This window comes from Perna viridis, chromosome 2, assembly GCF_037379345.1.
Source record: "Perna viridis isolate PV_CMFRI_1.1 ecotype Kerala chromosome 2, ASM3737934v1, whole genome shotgun sequence".
Lineage (NCBI taxonomy): Eukaryota > Metazoa > Mollusca > Bivalvia > Mytilida > Mytilidae > Perna > Perna viridis.
Genome location: NC_142446.1, coordinates 7,673,470 through 7,693,520, shown reverse-complemented (window position 1 = coordinate 7,693,520; position 20,051 = coordinate 7,673,470). Strand labels below are relative to the sequence as shown.

General features: G+C 34.4%; 1 protein-coding gene and 1 long non-coding RNA gene across 8 annotated transcripts in view; both read left to right on the top strand.

The window, feature by feature from the left end:
* Nucleotides 1-12,961, top strand: part of LOC148623509 (thiosulfate sulfurtransferase-like) — a 28,752-nt gene extending 15,791 nt beyond the window's left edge. For 6 of the 7 annotated variants that reach the window (XM_088565357.1, XM_088565356.1, XM_088565359.1 and 3 more), the window contains exons 5-8: nt 2,893-3,037; nt 5,801-5,899; nt 9,111-9,235; nt 12,368-12,961. In XM_088565357.1, the coding sequence (XP_088421483.1) occupies nt 2,893-3,037; nt 5,801-5,899; nt 9,111-9,235; nt 12,368-12,406 (408 nt within the window). In that variant the 3' untranslated portion in view covers nt 12,407-12,961. The remainder of the gene's footprint in view (nt 1-2,892; nt 3,038-5,800; nt 5,900-9,110; nt 9,236-12,367) is intronic. The other variant, XM_088565362.1, reaches the window with a different exon arrangement.
* A 562-nt stretch (nt 12,962-13,523) lies between these two features.
* LOC148623508 (uncharacterized) lies at nt 13,524-17,169 on the top strand. Its single transcript, XR_015919456.1, has 2 exons — nt 13,524-14,616; nt 16,064-17,169. It is a non-coding gene; the product is annotated as an uncharacterized LOC148623508 (long non-coding RNA).
* Nucleotides 17,170-20,051: the final 2,882 nt, after the last annotated feature.

Genomic DNA, 20,051 nt, shown 5'->3' with positions numbered 1-20,051 from the left:
TAGGATACCCCTAGTAATTAGGGATTTTACTGTTAAACCCAAAGTACACAGTGATATACAGTGATATCCCAAATTATCAGGCATATACCAGAATACCCATAGTTATCATGAATATATACAGTGACATCCAAAATCATCAGGCATTTACCAGAATACCCTTAGTTATCAGGGATATACTTTGATATCCCAAATCATTAGGTATATACCAGAATACCCCTAGTAATTAGGAATATATTATGATATTCCAATTTATCAGCAATATACTTCAGTACCTAATGTCACTACGTATATACTGTGATGGTCCCTTTCATCAATAATATACATGTACTGTGATACCTCACATCATTAGGGATATACATGTACTGTGATACCTTACGTCATTAGGGATCTACATGTACTGTAATATCTACAGTCATCAGGTACTCATCTGGCCGAAAGGCCTGTGTGAGCTATTGCCATCTTATACTGTAATATCTGCATTCATCAGGTACCAGCATATTATTAGCTCACCTGGCCGAAAGGCCATGTGAATTATTGCCATCACTATGTGTCTGTTGTCTGTCGTTATTGTCTGTTGACGTCAGTGTCGTCATTGGCTGTTAACTTTTTCAAATATCTTCTTCTCTGAAACTACTTGATAGATTGTAACCAAGCTTTGCATGAATATTCCTTAGGGTATTTTTAACAATCCTTAGATGGGAATTTTTTTATTTTATGATAAACATGGCTGCCATTACAAAAAATAGGCCATAGGGGTCAAATTGCAGAATTTTGCAAATACCTCAAAATCAGTTTGGTTAAGGTAAAATCTGGCAGGAGTAAAATTGTTCAGCATGAAAGGATGGACTTATGCTGAAATTTTCAGAAAGAACTGTTGATAAATGAATGAGTTATAGGTTCTGAAATGGATTTTTTCCCGAATTTCCAACTTTGGAAATCTTCTCCCCTGCAACTACTGGATGGATTGAAACAAAACTTAGTGTGTATGTTATGTAGAACATCTATAACAATCTATGTGGGAATTTTTGATCTAATGGCTGCAGTTACTAAAATTATACCATAGGGTTCAAATTGCAGAATTTTGCAGATAACTGAAAAACAGTTAGGTTTAGCTAAATTCTTGTTCAGTAAAACTGTTCAGTATGATGAGTTGGACCTAAGCTGAAATTTTCAGAAAGATCCATTGATGAATGAATGAACTATAGGACCTGAAACAGATTTTTTTCCCCAGAATTTTGTACTTCCAACTTTGAAAATCTTCTCCTCTTAAACTACTAGTAGGTTGGATTGTAACCAAATATAGCATCAATGTTTGTATGGATGTCCTTAAAAATCTTTGTCTGGAGATTTTTGATCTGTTGAAAAACTTTGCCAATATTACTAAAATTGAGGATTTGTGGAAATAACTTGTAAACTAATGGATTTAGCCTAATTTCCAAGGTAAAATTGATCAGCATGGTGAGACAGACCTATGTCAAAATTTTCATAAAGTTTTGTTGATTGATCATTCTTAATGCCCTTGAAGAGTACAAAAATGAGAGATTTATTTTATAATATGAAACTAAGATATTCTCTATTGATGAAATGATATCTTGTGACAACATTACATAAAGTCAAAAGTCTAGCTTAAGAAAGCTAAAACGACTATTTTTGACCAGTTGAGCTATTCAGGCTCTTTTTGATATTCCCAGATATCAGGAATATTCTCTATAACCCTAGTCATTAGGAGTTTATTGTAATACCCCATAATATACTGTGACAACAAACCAAGTCATCAGGGATATATTGTACTCTCCTCTGTCATCATGGATTTATTGGGATACCCCAGTCATCAGGTATATACTGTGACAACCCCAGTCATCAGGGATATACTTTGACAACCCCAGTCATGTGGGGTAAACTGTTCTCTCCACTGTCATCAGGGATTTAACGGGATATCCCCAGTCATCAGGGATATACTGTACTCTCCTCTGTCATCAGGGATTTATTGGGATACCCGAGTCATCAGGTATATACTGTGACAACCCCAGTCATCAGGGATATACTGTGACAACCCCAGTCATGTGGGGTAAACTGTTCTCTGCACTGTCATCAGGGATTTAACGGGATACCCCGTCATCAGGGATATACTGTACTCTCCCCTGTCAGGATGGATTTACTGGGATACCCCAGTCATCAGGTATATACTGTGACTACCCAAGTCATGTGGGGTAAACTGTTCTCTCCACTGTCATCAGGGATTTACTGGGATACCTCCAGTCATCAGTATATACTGTGACCACCCAAGTCGTTAGTCATATACTGTGACAATGCAAGTCATCAGATATATACTATGACAACCCAAATCATCAGGTATATACTGTGACAACCCAAATAATTAGGGACCCTATACTATCCCCAGTCATCAGCAATATGCTTGGATACCCTATTCATCGGGGTTTTTTCTGTATTACCTCAAGTCATCAGGGTTTTTTTCTGTACTACCTCCAGTCACCAGGGATGTATAGTAGTACCCCAGTCATGAGGCATATACTGTGACACCCCTAGTCTTCAGGCATACTCTAGGTTACCACCACTGTCATCAGGTTTACTGTAAAGGTATGAATTATCAATTGTACACAGCAAAAAATCAGTAGTTGTACAGTATACAGGATTGATCTTGTCTATATATACACTTAAACAGTTTTTCACATTTCTCTTTATCTCTTTTCAACAGAATATCTGGTATGAGGCTTTTACATGCACTATGCACACTTGAAATATTAGTTAATAAATAATTTGATTTGTAGTAAATTGCAAATACTGTATTAAAGTAATCAATGTTTAGTAGACGGAGAATAAAAACACTGGTTTTTACTGATTATCTCTAATGGTTTTTATTTGTCTTTTTAGAGAGGGAGTTTTGAGGCAAAAATTAATCCAGCTCTTATGAAAAATTACCACAACATCAAAGAAAGTTTGAATTCTGGAAAAGAAGTAATAATTGATTCTAGGGGTAGTGCCGTTTATGATAAAATAGTGCAAACAGAGAATGGAGGTAAATTAACCTTAATGCCCAGCCAATACAAATAGTATTACATTAGTCATCTAATGGGTTAAAAAAAATAACAGTGCACCCTATCACTCGTCAACTGCAATACACAGTGCACCATATCACTCTTCAACTGCAATACACTGTACACCCTTCCACTCATCATTGCAATACACAATACAAACTATCACCCATCAACTGCAGTACACAGTTCACCCTATCACTCATCAAATGCAATACACAGTTCACCCTATCAATCATCAAATGCAATACACAGTTCATCCTATCACTCATCAACTGCAATACACAAAACACCCTGTCGCTCATCAACTGCAATGCACGATACACTCTATCACTCATCAACTGTAATACACTATACACCCTGTCACTCGTCAACTGCAAGACAAAGTACAATCTTTCACTCATCAACTGCAATACACAGTTCACTCTATCACTCATCAACTGCAATATACAGTTCACCCTATCACTCATCAACTGCAATATACAGTTTACCTTATCAATCATCAAATGCAATACACAGTTCACCCTGTCACTCATCAACTGCAATACACAATACACCCTATCACTCATCAACTGTAATACACTGTACACCTTATCACTCATCAACTGCAAGACACAGTACAATCTATCACTCATCAACTGCAATACACAGTACAAACTATCACTCATCAATTGCAATACACAGTTCACTCTATCACTCATCAACTGCAATATACAGTTTACCTTATCAATCATCAAATGCAATACACAGTTCACCCTGTCACTCATCAACTGCAATACACAATATACCCTATCACTCATCAACTGTAATACACTGTACACCTTATCACTCATCAACTGCAAGACACAGTACAATCTATCACTCATCCACTGCAATACACTGTACACCTTATCACTCATCAACTGCAAGACACAGTACAATCTATCACTCATCCACTGCAATACACTGTACACCCTATCACTCATCAACTGCAAGACACAGTACAATCTATCACTCATCCACTGCAATACACTGTACACCTTATCACTCATCAACTGCAATACAATTTACACCTCCCATTTGAGAATTCAATACTTTGAAGAAAAAAATAAACTTACTTCTTTTTTCAAGGTATTTCTAAAAAATTATTAGAGATAAAAATGAAGGTGCCCTTCCTTCTTTGGCGTAAAGAGCTCAACATAGGGATGAAAATGTAGTATGACTCCTTTATAGAGTTATTAAATTCTCAATTGGATCAAAGTTTTACGACAACTTCTTGTTGTTAGAATAATTGCCCTTGAAAGGTGAAAGAGCAATCAAGGGAACCAAAGTTATAGCGGTAATCAAAAGAATGTAATCCAGGGACAAAGACCAGACATGGAAAACAGACATACACAACAAAGAACATAAAGTAACTAAAATCATACATACAAAGTAACAAAAGCAAATGAGCAACTCGGACTCCACTAAAAACTGGGAGCATGGACCAGGTACACCGGTAGGGTAAGCGTCCTCTGCTTTTCTAGAAACACCCGCCGAGTTGCTCATAAAAAGTCAAGTCCGGGGTAGACAAACGAGGAAAGGAAAACTATGGCCCATTGAATAAATCAGTTTTCATGGTGCAGATGGATACACCATAACGATCCATGAGTTCATGGTGACGACCATAAAATTTCTGTAGTGATGACTTCAATCTTGTAGCAACATAACCCTGCTCCAGAAGCGTATTTGTTAGAGTTCTAGCATGATACAAAAAGTCTGCGTAGTTTCGGCAAGCTCTGGCATAACGTATGAGTTGTGATATGAACACTCCATACACAGGTGCTGAAGGGATGTTGCCGCAGATGAAAGGAAAGTTGACAATTCTGAATGAAAAGTCATCATGTTGGTCATAAAGTTCGGTCAGTAGTTTTCCTTTACCATCGATTTCTAAGTGTAGATCAAGATATGAGGCTGACTTCACAGTGAAAAATGATTCATTCATATAGAGTCATTTGCTTATTATTTTAAAGTTGTTTGGGCAAGTAGAGTAAGAAATAGACAGGACACATGGCAATCTCTTGGGCAAGTAGAGTACTATAAGAAACAGACAGGCAATCTCTCTTAATTACTGATCAAATATTGAAATCGTCAATTTCTTGTGGTTGGTGACAATTAAAAATCAAAGGAAACAGAAATTAGGGTTTTTCTCTCCAAACTGAAATAATCTGGTAGGTGGATCTGTAGACCAACTAACTTTAATAAAGGGATAACTTCTACACATGGTTAAATTTTGGTTATGCTTTATTAAACAAGATGGCTGTCAGAGGCTATATAAGCTTCTGATTGGCCAAGTTTCAAAGATCAACTCTTAAACTGTAGGAACCAAGGTTTTGAAATTTAGGGTTTTTGACCTGAATGCTGTCTATAAACCTTCCTTTTTTGTGTGGCTCTGCAGGAATGATGTAAGTATAGGGACCTTTTTAAATGATAAACTTTTTGTTCCAATGGATCAAATGATGCAACTACATGTACATGATTTCAAAACCTCCAGTTCAGCAGTTCTAGCTCAATAGAGGCTCTAGTTGACTCTAAGCTGTACAGAAATGAAGAGGAAAAAGGACAGAAAAACTTTTTTTAACTGTTGTGTGTCAGTTGTTCAGGGTTTGACTTCTACTGTTATATTATGAAATTCCTATTATGATCCACTTACATTGATGTTAGTTCTTGAAATTGATGTACAGTGTTGTTATTTTAAGAAATCAATTTGTGTACTTTTTTATTTTCAGCAGAAATAAAAAACCACATACCAGGATCAAAAAACATTCCATTCCTATCTTTCTTCAATGAAGATGGAACATTCAAGTCTCCAGATGATATTAGAGAAGGTTTGTATGAACATATGGTAATTTTAGCTGTTCTTACTCACCAGATATTGCTATTATCAGGCAACTGCATACTTTGGTAAGCATTATCAGTGATTTCAATTGACAAGCTTATATCTTTTTGATAGTAACTAATAAAGAGAATAACACCAACCTTCAGTAACAATAATTGAGCAGGCAGGTCACACAGTTTTCCATAGGGCCATTTGAGCAGGCAGGTCACACAGTTTTCCACAGGGCCATTTGAGCAGGCAGGTCACACAGTTTTCCGTAGGGCCATTTGAGCAGGCAGGTCACACAGTTTTCCACAGGGTCATTTGGGTTGTTCTATTTACATTGCATCCATTGACATCAGTTGTTAACAGTTCCACAAACATCTCTTTCTCATAAGTCTCATTTGGTTGATGTTAGATTAATTGCCTTTGAAAGGCAAAGACTACATTGGATCTCTTTGAAATTGGATCACAAGGTGTCATACCCCAAAAGGAAGACTGGGATTGAGTATGGAGGACTACCGGTAACCAGTTGAATTATTGAGAACTTTGGGACCAAAAAGGGATGCCATTTGATTCTGGTCAAGTTATTTTTATGTGCCAGATCTTTTAAAACAATCAAAATACTGTGCTGTATCATGCTTGAATGGAACTATTCTGGGTTTACCTCTGTGTCATATCAGGCTTCCCTCCCTGCAATGCATTTTATTTGCTCCATTTTTAAGTGGTAATAGATAGAAACTTTTACTTGATGGAATAAACCTTATGATGAAGACCTTTACTTCACTGGGTCCAAGACTCTTTGTTCAAGTTATTGCTAGTTAAAGGCAAAAAATGAGTTTTTAGCATTTATCTTCAAAATCTTAATGGATAGAAAGATTTTTTATAGTCATAGTATGGTTCCTTGTTAGAGTAACGGTCCTTGAAAGGTTTGAAATGATGTGAATTTTTCTCTTGCAGTTTAAGCCAATATATGTATTTTGTATGATTAAAGATAGAAAATTCATGAAATGATCCTTTCATCAGCCTTAGAAAAGATTTAAGTATTAGCAAGTAAAAACTCCTCGGATGTGTCACTACTATAGTTTTTTGGCAGAACTGTAGCAGACAGGGAAAAGGTTTTGATTGCTGGAATGTTTTTTTTATCCACCGCAAACAATTTGCAATCATATAATGTTTTGGCACAGTTGTCGTCATAGTCGTCTTTGTTTCCATGCCATAATTTTAGTTGTGGTTGACCAATTGTTCTGAAATTCTGATATGATTTTACTAACCACTATAGAGGGTTCCTATTTAATTTTACCATGTGGCCCCTACCGTTTTAGAAAAGGGGCCAAAAAGGGCAAAGAAAGGGGTTTTATTAAATCCATGTAAAATGTTTGTTTTATTTCCAATTATAACTTTTCTATTTTTATTGTTTCCTTACTTAATTATAATAAACAAATGTACCAGCAGATTTTATGTGTTTTGGACTGTTTTCAAGTTGTAGAGGGTAATGCCCAAAAAAATCTACTATTAGTTATAAGGAATCAAAAGGACCACACCCAAACAAATCAACTTTTTAGTTTTGGTCCAATTTTGAAAAAAAATATTGGATTCCTCATAAAAATTTCTTCTTTTTTTCAATCAGAATTCTCTTACAGTTTTCAAGTTGTAAGGGGTCAAAGGGCTAGACCTGAAAAAGGGACTTTTTAGCTGACCTGGCCTAAAAGGCCATGTGAGCTTTTGTCATCTCTTGGTGTCTGTCATTGTATGTTGTCGGTTGTTAACTTTTCTTTATGAATCTTCTCCTCTGAAACCACTGAACAGCATGTCTACTCCCAAAATTATATCATTTATAGTCTCTTGCCAAGAAATGTGGCCGCTGCTACTGAAAATAGAACATAGGGGTATCACCATATATTTTTGTTTCTATCTCAAAAACCATAACAGATAGAAGAAATCTTAGACATCTACGGTTCTTTGGCTCAAAGAGATCTATCTTCCTTGAAAATTTCAAGATATCGCTAATTTTACCTTTTTTTTTTTGGCAGTTTTTACCTTTTATTAAGAAAACAAAAGCAGATTGATGATTAATGTAAAATAATATAATATTCAGAATATCAATATCTATTTTTGGTGTTCAAAAAAATTTGTTGACCCTTCTTGGAGTTTTGGTTCTTGAAAGTGTCATTTTTGATGTTTTTATTAGTTTTTGCCTATTATTTTAAAAAATTGAAAGCAGATTGATGATAATTGTAATAAATTAAATGTTCTGTGTTTCAATATCTATTTTTGGTGCAAATATCAGAAAAATCTGTTGATCTTTCTTGGAGTTATGGCCCTTGAAAGTGTCATTTTTGACATTTTTTATCAGTTTTTGCCTATTAAGTAGATAACTAAAGCAGATTGATGGTGTCATGACTAAGGGGGTTAGTAAGTTTCCCTTGCATTTTATTATTGAACAAACCTTACCCTATAGCCATGCCGACATGACTAACCCCCATAGAATGGGTAAGTTTTATAAAATATTTTTGTTGGTCATTTCTGAATTCCAAATTCAAATAGTATTTTGTTTTTTTCACTTTTAGCATGTTATTCAGTTAACATAAGTAGAATGATGATTAATGTTTTAATCTTCAGTATCACAAGAAATATTGCCTGTGCAAATTTGGTCAAAGGTGTTTGACCAATTTTTAGGTTTTGCATGTAAAACCATTAAACCAGGTGATTGATTCAGGCTCTTGAGAGCCTCTTGTTTATTTTTGGCCTGATTTCCGAAATATTTTTATTGGATTCTTTCTCAAAAATTCCTGCCTGCAATTTTCAATCAGATTTCAGATATCTCTTACAGTTTAAGAGTTATAAGGGGACAAAGGGACCAAACACCCCCAAAAAATAGACTTTTTAAGTTTTGGTCTGATTTTGAAAATTTTAAATTGAATTTAAAATTTTGTGCAATAGAGTATCTAAATGATTCATTGTGTCCATAATGAATTGTAAGTCCCTATGCTTAAGTGTGTCAAAACTAATATAGATCCACACTTGCCCCAACTGTTCAGGGTTTGACCACTGTGGTCACATCATGCCGTGCTTGACGAAGCTTTTTATTTATTCCTGACATCGTAATCATAATGCATGGAAAGGAGTTCAAGGGGATTCAGACCCTCTTGGGCCTCTAGTTTTGTTTGTCTGTCAAACAAAAATAGAGACATAATGTTATAAAATTTGTCTAATTTCAGTATTTAAGAATGCTGATATTGACACTGCCCAACCTTGGATTGGTATGTGTAATAGAGGTGTCCTAGGGTGTGCTGTGTTGGCTGCTGCAGAGCTAATAGGAAAGACAGACACTCCATTATATTATGTAAGTGGTAAAGTACTAGTAAACTATTGTCCAAATGTTCAAAATAGGCAATATCATACTTATACCTACAGACATTACTTCATATTACTGTGTGCAACTTATTTTAACCAAATAATATTGTGAAAATTTGCTATAGAGTTTAAATTGTTTTCAGCTAGAGGTATTTCAAAAGACCTTGCATGAGAGACAGCTTACCTATTTACTTTTGACATTTGATACTTGGTATTGAAGGGAACTCTCCCAACATGTCTATAGAATTACTTACTGCGAAAGTACTATTATTCATGGGGTACCAATTTTCATTGTTTTCATGGGTAGACCAAACCACAAAATTTGGTTCCCAACAATTAGAAGATTCCCTTTGATGTGTGTCCTGAAAACCTCAAAACCACAAATTCAAGAATCCACAAACTTGTGTTTCCTCTGTATCCATGAAAATTGGTATCCGCAAATTAAAGTACATTCACAGTAGTTTGTTGACAAATAATTACATATATAGGCCACACCCACAATTACTGGACTTCATTCATTCATCAATCATTGTGCATTGCATTTCATAAAATAAAATGAAAATAACCAGAACAGTGCTTGCCATCCAAGACTTTGATACAAAAAAGAGAAACATACCTTATATAAATATAAGAATTGAATGTTTCATCAGTGAGTTTTAAAGTGTTGACCCTTACCCATTTTTAGCTCACCTGGCCAAAGGCCACGTGAGCTATTGCTATCACTTGGCATCCGTCATCGTCGTTAACAATTTTAGAAAACTCTTCTCCTCCTCTGACACTACTTGACCAATTGGAACCAAACTGAGTCTGAATGTTCCTCGGGATATCCTGCACAGAACTGATGTGGGGATTTTTGATCCGTCGAAAAACATGGCGGCAGTTATTAAAAATAGAACATGGGGTTAGACAGTAGTTTTTCGCATATATCTCCAAAACCATTAGGTTTAGCCAAATTCTGACTTGGTGAAACTGTTCTGCATGATGAGATCTACCCATGGTCAAATTTTTGTTTTAAACTGTTAAGGTCTCACTAACCACTTCTAACGTTTCCATTACTTTACATGTTAAAAATGTAATTTTCAAAGTTTCACTGTGAATTTCCAGGACAAATGACATCTTAAAGTTGCATACCATTGCGATGCTGGGAAAATAAGGCTTTCAAAATCATTATACTAATGGTATGATGATTGTAGAAATTCTTCACAAAATTTACTTGAATAAATAATACTGAAAATCCACATTTTTACCTTTTCTGCTGACAGCATGGAGGCAAATTACTCAGACATGTAAACAATATTCATACACTTACTTGTAAATTACATATACGGTTTTAAAGTACACATTCTCAGCTTTATTTTAACTACTTTTAATCAGAATACACACAAATAATGCACTTACAGTGCATAGGTCTAGGTTTAGTGTGTTTTTGGTACTACATAGGGGATGGCCATTTGACCTGGAAGTGGTAAGTGAGACCTAAGCCATGTTGGAGTTATTGCCCTTTTGATGTTTTTTTGCTATTTTTAATGTTATTTCTTTCAAATATCTTCTCCTCTGACACTATTTGACCAATTGGAACCAAACTTGGTATGAATGTTCCTTAGGGTATCCTGCATAGAACTTATGTGGGGATTTTTTATCCATCGAAAAAAAACATGGCCACCGTTACTAAAAATGGAATATAGTGGTCAGACATTAGTTTTTCACATATATCTCCAAAACTGTTAGGTTTAGCTAAATTCTGACATGGGATAAAAGTGTTGTTTTATTATACGCTGGTCTAAGACAGGACGTATTATGGTATGACGTTGTCCATCCGTCCATCATCCACATTTCATACTTTAAATAAGAGGGATTTTCAAGTTTTCGGACATTAACTCAAAAGCACTTTCACCAACTACTATGAAACTTTGGTGAATTGTTCATATCTATTGACGTAAGCTCCATTTTGATTTTTATAAATTTCAGATTTTTCATTTCTGTGTTATGAATTTTTATACTTAAAAAAAAGGGGGATTTTCAAGTTTTCAGACAATAACTCAAATATACTTTCACCTACTTTTATGAAACTTTGGTGAAACGACCAAGGAAATTTTATTCATTGAAAACAGACCATTTGTTATGATGATTGACTTATAAATATAAAAAGTAACCTTGTCAGAAAAGTGTGTTTTGAACAAGATAGAAATGTATGGATGAAAAATCAAGACAACAAACTTATTTAAACTTGAGGTAGCCTTGATAGTGCCAATTTTTTTTTGTGTGCATTTTTATTTACTTTTTTTTTGGTGGGGAGGTGACAGAGCTCACAGTATTTCTAGTTAATCATATAAATCATTAAAAGCATAAGGACGAGTTAAAAAGGCAATGGGTATATCATGCACTTAAAGCGCAGCTCTTTATATTATTTATTATCGTTTGTTTGTGTGTGTACTTTTCTTTAAAAAGGAGGGTGTGTTTTTTTCATAAGTTGTTTTGTACGTTTAAAATACCTGAATTACTTCCAATTTTAAAATACCTGATCTGAATTACTTAAACTTTAAACAGCAGTTTATTTTAATAACTTTCAGATCTGTATACTTTTTGGTTTATCATTGAACTCCCTAAAAAGGGTTGGGTTTGTTTGCCTGTCACATGATATCTTGAATTTCTTCTAACTTTGCAGAGTTGTTAATTATGATGATCTCAAGGTCTGTATACTTTCTGATGAAAATTTATGTTTTGTTTGTTCATGAGTTATGGCAGTTTTTCAGTTTGTTTCAAGGTGGGAACAAGCATATCAATGGCATAGCTATTTATTTATTAATGCAAGAAATAAAACTGATCCTTTCTCCCAAATCTTTATCTTTATCCTGTGTGGGTCTTATAATTTACTTACTAGGTTTCCCAATGAAATTGTGATCAGTATAAGTGTAGTGTAGATAGTAAACTCATCAGCAACTGATCATTCCCACTAAGAATCAGGTATGTATCCCTCTAATTTTTATACGGTTGCCTGAAGGGTAAAACTTTAGAGAGAGAGCTGCAAATTGGTGTTGTGATAATGGTGGGTGAAATGTTGAGAAAAACTGAAAATAAATCTTAACAGTTCACCTGTTAAAACTTCGTTCTTTTATTGTAGGGTTCTTGGACAGAATGGAGTAAAAAAATGACCCAGTGATGTACAACATCGCAGACTTCTGAAAGACAGACATATATTTTTATACTGATTACATATTTGGAAGTTAGATGTTGATGCTATAGATTATATCAAACTTTTTATTATAACCTGTTGCTTTTAATGAGTACCATTCAGGGGCAGATTCCAGGGGTCTGACCCCTCTTTGTTGGACAATTACATACAAAATTCTAAGAAACATGAGCAAATAAAAGCAAGGAACCTCCACACCGTTTTAAAGTTCATGATCCACCCCTGCTATTTGAACATCATAATCTTTGCACATGTTTATTATTCTTGATGTAATCTGGTAGTTACTATATTCAATGGGTGCTATAACCAGCCTGTGTTCTGATAGTTACTATCCTATGGGTACTGTACCATCTGATAGGTACTATCCTATGGTTACTGTACCAGCCTGTGGAGTATGACCATTCAAAGTGAGATTTGTAATGTTTGTAAATTATAATATTGAAGAGAAGATTATATACATGTAACACTGTATTACAGTGTATTTAAAAGTTGTCAAAGAAAAATAAACTAATATTTTCTTACTGATTTCATTACTCCTACAACATTAAAAGTGGGAATTCCGTTCCTCCAATTTCCAACATTAAAGGTTGGAAAGCCCTTTCTCCATACTCCAACATTAGGATGGCATCAAGAAAACAGCTTGTCAGACAACCTCTAGTATTGCTGAAGGACCCATTTTGTATATAAGCACTGAACATAGGTTGAATCATATTAAATTATACTTAAACAAAGTAAGTACCACCCACAACACAAAATGAAGAAAAATGTCTATATATTTCATAACACTAGATGTGTAAAGTGTAATTTGCATGTGAAGCTCCTTTTTTATAAGACTGCAAATTTTTAAGGTAGATAATGGGTGGTGCTGTTTGCATTTTTTTTCTGTAATTTTAACAGTTGTTTATTGTAACTTTTTGGTACCAAATTTTTAGCTCACCTGGTCGTCGTCCGTTGACAATTTTTCAAAAATCTTCTCTGAAACTACTGAGAGGAATTATATGAAACTTATATGAAACTTTGCACAGATGTTCCTTTGGGTATCTTGCACAAAAGTTATGTGTAGGTTTTTGATCCATCAAAAAACATGGCCGCCGTTACTAAAAATAGAACATAGGGTCAGACTGTAGATTTTTTGCATATATCTCCAAAACCATTAGGTTAAGCCTAATTCTGACATCAGGGTAAAAGTGTTCAGCATGATGAGATCTATCTGTGGTCAAATTTTCATTTTAATCTGTCAAGCCATTTAGGAGTAATTGTCCTTTTTTCTATTTTTTTTTTTTTTTTTTGCAATTTTTAATGTTATTTCTTTCAAAAATCTTCTCTGAAACTATTTGACCTACTGTAACCAAACTTTGTATGAATGTCATTGGGGTATCTTGCACAAAAGTTATGTTTTGTGAGCAATTCAGGCTCCTGCGAGCCTCTTATTTCTTATAAATTTCTCTTCAGTTATGTATAAAAAAAGATTAAAAGTATCATTGATATCTGATACAAGTTTTCTCATGATATAGTTAATTTCAAGAACAAGAAGGTATCATTATTAAATTGTTGAGTTAAAGATGGCGGCAGTAGTGAACACCTTGAATTTTGCTCTCCTGATATCTGGATTTTTTTCTACGTTTAACACCAAACTACTTACCAGAAACTATACACAGGAGAGAAAAGCAGGAAAACCTTGGCTTTTATGCAAGCTCAATAGTAACAAATGCAGGCAACAACAACCTTGCCATAGAAAAACTATTCCCTACAAATATAAACACGAAAAATGGCCGCGTAACGTCCTCTGTAGACAGAAGAGAAGAGAACCACACAAATGCTATAATAATTTTATACATACTCTTAAGCGGTGATGTGCATCATAACCCAGGCCATGTGAAATACCATGTCTGAAATGTAGAAAGCCTGTTAAAAATAACCAAAGGGACATCCAGGGCGACTTTTGTGATCTATGGGTCCACTTGAAATGTTCACCCCTTACAATCCAACAGTATAATAAACTATCAACAAGCGATGAAGATTACTTTTTGTGATATCTGGTATGATCGCCTACCAAACTTCAGCGATTCTTTCTATTTTAATACATCAACTAGAAATGATGATGAATTTAACACAACCGGAAGTGCATTATCTAGAACAAGCGAGACAAATATAAACATTGACCTCGAAGAAAAGATCAGGTATGATAAATACGATATATTTGCTAAAGTAAAAGAAGCCAAACGGAACCACCCTTAAAAACTGTTATTAGTTTATATCAATATAAACGGCTTTAGATATAAATTCTGCCACATTCAAGCACTACTTGAAACATACTGTTGATATACTGTTTCTGGCAGAAACTAAAATAGATGATTGGTTTGCTAATGCTCAATTCACAGTAGACGAGTTCCACTTCTGGAGAAAAGACAGAACTGCACATGGCGGTGGACTAGCCGTGTATGTAAGGGCAGATTTACCATGTGACAGAAAAACTAATTTAGATTTCAAAATCATAGAATCTGCAGCATTAGAAATCCGCATTGGAAATCACCAATGGCTCACCAGTGGTGTATACCGCCCACAGACAATTAAAGATAATGATTTTACTAAAGTAGCCGATCAAATAACAACAAAATATGACAGTTGTATGTTCATAGGTGATATGAGTTATGACGTGTTGAAATATGATAAATCCATTCCTTTAACATCTGTATGTGATATTCTTGATTTGCACAATTTAGTTAAGGAACCAACATGTTTTACAAGAAATGCGAGCCCCAGTCGTGACGATGTTATGTTGTCAAACTCCCCAAATCATTGTATGAATGTTATGAATTTTAATTGTGGTTTGAGTGATGTGCACAACATGATATCAATATAGTTCAGGTGCGATGTTGAACCAAGGAAACATGCTACTAAAAATTACAGAAGTTTTAAAAATTTCTCAGAAAATTTTTTAATGATCTGAATAATGCAGATTTTAATAGTCTTAACTCAGAAAGTAATATTGATTTAAAATATAACCATTTTGAATCAGTTTTCACTGAAATAGTGGACAAACATGCCCCAATGAAAAGTAGGAAATCAATAGCAAGACCTGCCCCTTTTATGAATATTAAAGAGTAATCAAGGGAACCAAGGTTATAGCGGTAATCAAAAGAATGTAACCCAGGGACAAAGACTAGACATGGAAAACAGACATACACAACAAAGAACATAAAGTAACTAAAATCATACATACAAAGTAACAAAAGCAAATGAGCAACTCCACTAAAAACTGGGAGCATGGACCAGGTGCTGAGAAAAGCCGTATACAAGGAAAAGATGATGCATAATAGGTACCTAAAATTTAAAAAGAAAAAAAGCGTTGGATGATAATAAATTTATAGCTGCTATTTTGATGGATTTAAGAAAAGCATTTGATTGCCTTCCACATAATCTTCTGCTAGATAAAATAAAATCATATGGTGTTTCAGATAAGGCTCTTAATCTTCTCCGACATTATTTGTCAGACAGAAAGCAGTGTGTCAAACTAGGATCTCATTTAGTAAGTGGAAGGAAATTTATAAAGGGGTGCCACAAGGGTCAATTCTAGGACTGGTATTATTCAATATTTTTCTAAATGATATATTTTATTTTATTCAGGATCCTTCTCTCTATAACTACGCTGATGACAATACTCTTTCTTATGCTGGATACGGCCTTGATGAAGTCAAAACAAAATTGGTGGCAGATAGATTCAAATTGATAGATTGGTTTGCAGTGAATCAGATGAAAGCAAACCCTGATAAATTTCAGGCACTTGCCATTGGCCGAAAAACTTATGATAAAACATTCATTTTGATCTTGGCGATAATATTATAAAATGTGAGGATGAAGTAAAACTTTTAGGAGTAACAATAGATTACCAGTTGAAATATGATACTCATTTAGCCAACATTTGCAAAAAGGCCTCAAAACAGTTAAATGTTTTTAAAAGGATAGAGGAACACTTAAATAAACTTGGAAGGTTAACAATTCACCTCTCTTATTTTGTCCAGTTTTAACTACTGTCCTGTCACTTAGCACTTCTGTAATGAGGCTAATACTAATAAAATGGAAAAAATTCAAAAAGGGCCCTTAAATTTATCTATAACGACTATACTAGCACATATGAGGAGCTTTTGTTAAAATCAAAAATGCCATCCCTGAAAGTAAGAAGAATTACAAGTATTGCAGTTGAAACTTTCAAGATAATAAATGGACAGAGCCCAGTATATCTACATGACCTCATTGAAATAAAGGAAAATAAATATAATTTCAGACAGCAAAACTACCCAACGTCAGGTCATCAAGATATGGGTTAAACTCCTTTAAATATTTTACTGCAGAAATCTGGTATGACCTGCCAGACCACTTTCGTAGAGGATCATCTTTTACTCAATTTAAAAATCTTCTAAACTCATGGAACGGCAGGTCATGTCATTGTTCTGCTTGCTATTCATAACAGCTCTGCTTTATGCCTTTACATTGTTGACTTTATAGTGCTGCACTTTCATTTTAATCCTATTTTACATGTGTTACTATTTGCCATATATATTGACTAATGATTTATGTATGTTTACATGAAAAGGACTAGATAGTTACCATGTATTGTACTTGTGATGTAAATGTTATTTATTGTAGTGCATGTATGTTGATTGTAAAAGCTCTAAGGAGCTTATGTTATATTGTTTTAGAATATCGACGTTAAATAAAGCTTGTGTATTGTATTGTATTGTATTGTATTGTATTGTATTGAATCCATATATGTCTATACAAATGTTCTTCAAACTTGTCAGGCTACCAATGTTCAATAAATTCATTCAGTTTCGGAAAGATTTTGGCAAAATACTCAGTATGATCGGATTTCCTGGTAAAATTTTAAACAAGATTTGATATCATATAAAATCCTTTTATGAAAGTATAAAATCCTATTACAATGGACAACTCATTTGTGGCATGATTTCGGGTAAAAATTTAGTTGGTGTGCATTTTGTCACCGGTGACGCCGTGACACGAAATAGTGTTGCTCTATACTGCATTTAAAATGTTTCTTCATACTGTCGTATGGTTTATAAGGATCGACATAAGATATAAGATTTTATTCTTTGTTCAAATGTGTTCTTTTTGGGTTGTTTAGCCTTTTTGGCGAAATTCGTGATTATAACTATAATATTGGGATTAACTGAAGATTGCGCGCATGTGAATTTGTTTAGCGATACGTCGTGGGTTGTGGATCACCGTGAATTTTCTTGAATTTATTATGGGTAGCTATATAGAACGGTACTATTTCTGATTGTTTTAGGTAGGCCTTTTGTGTACCCTACCCAAGTAAATACTTCCGGACACTGTGGTTGGACAAATTGTGCTGATACTCAAAATGTTTTATTAATTCCAGGCTCTAACATTTTTATACTTTAAAACAAATGCATTCTATTTTTTGAAAACCATTTAATATAAATATTATGATTTTTTTTAAATTTATGAGCCATTCGCCGAAAAAGGGGGACACTTTGACCCCAAACATCATCTGCTTAAAATACCAAAGAATCGAGACCGTTATGTTATGACTTTGATCACAATTTTAGTTAGGGAAATGAAGATATGACAGGAAAAAAGTCAGTTTATAGCTCCGGCATTGTTTTAAAGGGGTGAATTTTTCAAAAGTTTTACTATTGTCGCCTATGGGAAATAAATAGTACTGTTCTCTCTATAATCCCCGCCTCGTTATCTTATATTAAATAATATGATTGAGCCAATGTATATTTTAGATTTTGTCCACGGTATATAAATACTATATCTTTTTATTCTGTTTTGAGAACAATCATTTGGGTCTATATATCTACTGCACTGTAGTCAGATGATTTGCAATGCTATGATTTCTTCGTCATTCATCGTCCAAAGCCGATCATTCAGAACAATGCTTGCAATTTTTTTTGCTGTGACTCTTTCTTAAAGTTTTTTTCATAGTGGCGAGATTGACCTCTGTTGACATGCATGGCTACAGACCATGTCCGGATGTACATCAATGTCCAGGCACACCATTTATACACCGGTGTTACGCTTCGCACCAATAATTTAGCTTTAAATTAAGTCTTAATATTTCTTTTTTTTTCTTCCCTACATTGTCTACACATCACTATACCTGTGTTACGCCAGTGGCGAAGCCAGAGGTAGGTGGTTTTTCTATGTTATTAAGTACATGGCTTGGAATGTAGAACAATTCAAAATTTCATTCTTAAGTACATTTATATATTATTTACGTCACACTACTACCACATTATTGGCTGCCTTGTCTGGCGGTAAAAGACTAGTATCACATCCTTACAGCCGAACGGGAACTGGCCATGTGATACAATCTAAAAGGTTTCTGAATTCATAAATAGTCGATCTATACTTGTGAAATTTAAATTTGTATTTCTTCTCATTTCGACTTCTTAAAATTAGGCCTCTGGAACAGGGTTATGTTTCTACCAGAATGAAGTCATTACTATAGTAGTTGAATGGTTGTCATCATGAACTCGTGGATCGTTACGGTATATCCATCTGCACCATGAAAACTGAGTTGTACAATGTGTCATTGTTTTCCTTTCCTCTTGGCTTTGTCTACCATGAACTTGACTTTTTATGAGCAACTCGGCGGGTGTTTCTAGGAAAGTAGAGGAAGCTTACCCTACCGGTGCACCTGGTCCATACTCCCAGTTTTTAGTGGAGTCCGAGTTGCTCATCTGCTTTTGTCGCTTTGTATGTATGGTTTTGGCTGTTTTATGTTCTTAGTTGTGTGTGTGTGTTTTCCATGTCTGGTCTTTGTTTCTGGGTTACATTCTTTTAATTTCCGCTAGAATCTTGGTTCCCTTGATTACTCTTTCTCTTCGATATCTGCTTTACACAACAATTGATGTCTACTATTGTTAAGACTTTACAGTTTAACTAGGTAATTTTTTTTTATTTTATAAACATCTAAATGGGGAACAAAATCCGTTATGGGTTGCCATAAGACAAGTTATATACATATTACAATGCTTCTTCCTTGAAGGTGTACTTGCATGGATGTGTTGAACTTGCTATGTCATGCTAAGGGTTGGTCATTTCACTTTATATAGGTTAGCTTGATAAAATTCTGGACTCTCAGTTTATTTAGATTAACAGAAACCTACAGTGTGGTATCTGCCAGTTACATGGATGGCCTTTATTTTAAAATGGTAGGGGTAATAAACTCAAAATCAAATAAGAGCATTTCTTTAGTAATTAGAAAAATATCAAAATTTCATAACAATTGATCAACCATAACTATAAAGTCATCGCACAAAAACCAAGTGAATATGGACGACGACACGGACGCCACCGACGGTGACGCCGCTGTCAGCAACATACCAATATTTACATATAAACTTAATGTACTTTAATTTGTACATGTATAAAACATACTTGATTTACAAATGTAGACTTGACGGACCCGTCATTCTTGTACAGCTGATAATCTATTTACACACAATAACATGTATATAATGTCATAATGTGACGTTTTTCTATAAATTGGAAATTTAACAAAAAATGATAAATAAACTTTAAGTATTAAAAACATTGTATGTGGTTAACATCTTAAAAAAGA